The sequence below is a fragment of the Erinaceus europaeus genome, chromosome 10, assembly GCF_950295315.1.
Source record: "Erinaceus europaeus chromosome 10, mEriEur2.1, whole genome shotgun sequence".
In the NCBI taxonomy this organism is placed as follows: domain Eukaryota; kingdom Metazoa; phylum Chordata; class Mammalia; order Eulipotyphla; family Erinaceidae; genus Erinaceus; species Erinaceus europaeus.
Window position 1 is genome coordinate 57305696 of NC_080171.1, and position 2158 is coordinate 57307853.

The 2158-nt window shown below is 38.0% G+C and overlaps 1 protein-coding gene across 1 annotated transcript; it reads left to right on the forward strand.

The window, feature by feature from the left end:
* Positions 1-268: 268 nt before the first annotated feature.
* LOC103122492 (calmodulin-alpha-like) lies at positions 269-745 on the forward strand. Its single transcript, XM_016192573.2, has one exon. The coding sequence runs from the start codon at positions 335-337 to the stop codon at positions 728-730; it is 396 nt and encodes a 131-aa protein (XP_016048059.1). The 5' UTR covers positions 269-334; the 3' UTR covers positions 731-745.
* Positions 746-2158: the final 1413 nt, after the last annotated feature.

Below are 2158 nucleotides of genomic sequence, written 5' to 3' on the forward strand. Positions count from 1 at the left end.
GTTATTTAACAAAGTTACAGATACTAGATATAGGCTAGGATTTAGGATACAGTGTATTGGTGTACATGTATCCATAAGCAATGGACAATTATAGAACTCAAAGTAATAGTGCTTAATAGCCCTCCGTGATTAGACTTAGACCAAATAAGCCTGGGATCTGAGTAGAAGGACCTAAAGAAGGCATTGTGAATTATCTAACTGATCAGACTTAAACCAAATAAGCTTGGCAACCTAGTAGAAAGGCCTGAAGAAGACAGACCCCGGTTAGTCTGCATGGAGAGAGCTAGCCGAGTGGTTGTGTGGTTGCGTCTCAGAGACCAGTAGCGCTAGCTGCATGGCTGACCAACTGACCGAAGAACATATTGCAGAATTCAAAGAAGCTTTTTCACTATTTGACAAGGATGGGGATGGAACTATAACAACAAAAGAATTGGGAACTGTAATGAGGTCTCTTGGGCAGAATCCTACAGAAGCAGAACTGCAGGACATGATTAATGAAGTAGATGCTGATGGTAATGGCACAATCGACTTCCCAGAATTTCTGACCATGATGGCAAGAAAAATGAAAGATACAGGCAGTGAAGAAGAAATTAGAGAAGCATTCCATGTGTTTGATAAGGATGCTAATGGTTATATTAGTGCAGCTGAGCTTCGCCACGTGATGACAAACCTGGGAGAGAAGTTAACAGATGAAGAGGTTGATATAGATGATCAGGGAAGCAGATACTGATGGTGATGGTTAAATAAACTATGAAGAGTTTGTACAAATGATGATAGCAAAGTGAAGACATTGTACAGAATGTGTTAAATTTCTTGTACAAAATTGTTTTTTTGCCTTTTCTTTGTAACTTATCTGTAAGAGGTTTCCCCCTACTGTAAAAAAATATGCATGTATAGTAAGTAGGACTTCATTCCTCCATGTTTTCTTCCCTTATCTTACTGTCATTGTCCTGAAACCTTATTTTAGAAAATTGATCAAGTAGCATGTTGCATGTGGCTTACTCTGAATATATCTAAGCCCTTCTGCACATTTAAATGTAGATGGAGTTGGTCAAATGAGAGAACATCTGGGTCATACCTTTTTTTTTTAAGTAGTTTTCTTTAGGAACTGTCAGCATGTTGTTGTTGAAGTGTGGAGTTGTAACTCTGCGTGGACTATGGACAGTCAACAATGTTCTTAAAAGTTGCACTATAGCAAAACGGGTGTATTATCCAGGTACTCGTACACTATTTTTTTGTACTGCTGGTCCTGTACCAGAAACATTTTATTTTATTGTTACTTGCTTTTTAAACTTTGTTTTAGCCACTTAAAGAAAATCTGCTTATGGAACAATTTGCCTCATCCATTCCAAGTTGTATATTTGTTTTCCAATAAAAAAAAATTGCAATAAAAAAAAGAAGACAGACCCCATAAGCCTAATAATGGTTTGGATACAACAAATAACAACACTTTAACAGCCTGAGAAAGTCTAAACTCATCAGAAAGGACTATAAAAGCTGGGTAAGGGCAAGAGACTGGCTCACTTTATAATGGCCTTTTTGGTCATTACCAGAATACCCACCATCTGGGGCCCAAGTTAGGGAATCCTTGTCGTCCCTCACAGATATAAATGGCCTAAACCTCTAATAGATCCTTCTCTCCACCATCACTGATCACTTCCATCAGGAACATCAGCATAAGACCTCTTGTAGGCCACTCCAGGAACTTGTCCACCATATAGAATAGCAATGGTAACTTCCTTCTCTTTAGGGAGTCTGGGTCATCCTACCTTCCCACTCAAGGAAGGCTGGTCCTGAAATGTATTCAGCCTAAAGTGTTCCCAGCTGTGACCAGAGACTGCAAGCTCAGACTGACAGGAACTCAGAGGTTACAACACAAGCTCCTGTGCTAAAAATATCGATAATAATTATCCCACATCTGTGACCTTGAGGGAACTACTATAGCTTCCAAATGGAGGGAATGGGGATACAGAACTCTGGTGGTGGAAAAGATGTGGAATTATATTCCTGTTATCTTATAATTTTGTAAAGCAATATTAAGTCACTAGTAAAATAATAATAAAAAGATAATAGTCATTAGAACAATAATCTATGGAGGAAGAGTAAATAATATATGGCAACTTTATCTTAACACAATACATAACTTTTTAAAGATATC

Excerpts from the sequence above, each read along its gene's own strand:
- LOC103122492 (XM_016192573.2), top strand. The coding sequence starts at position 335 with ATGGCTGACCAACTGACCGAAGAACATATTGCAGAATTCAAAGAAGCT.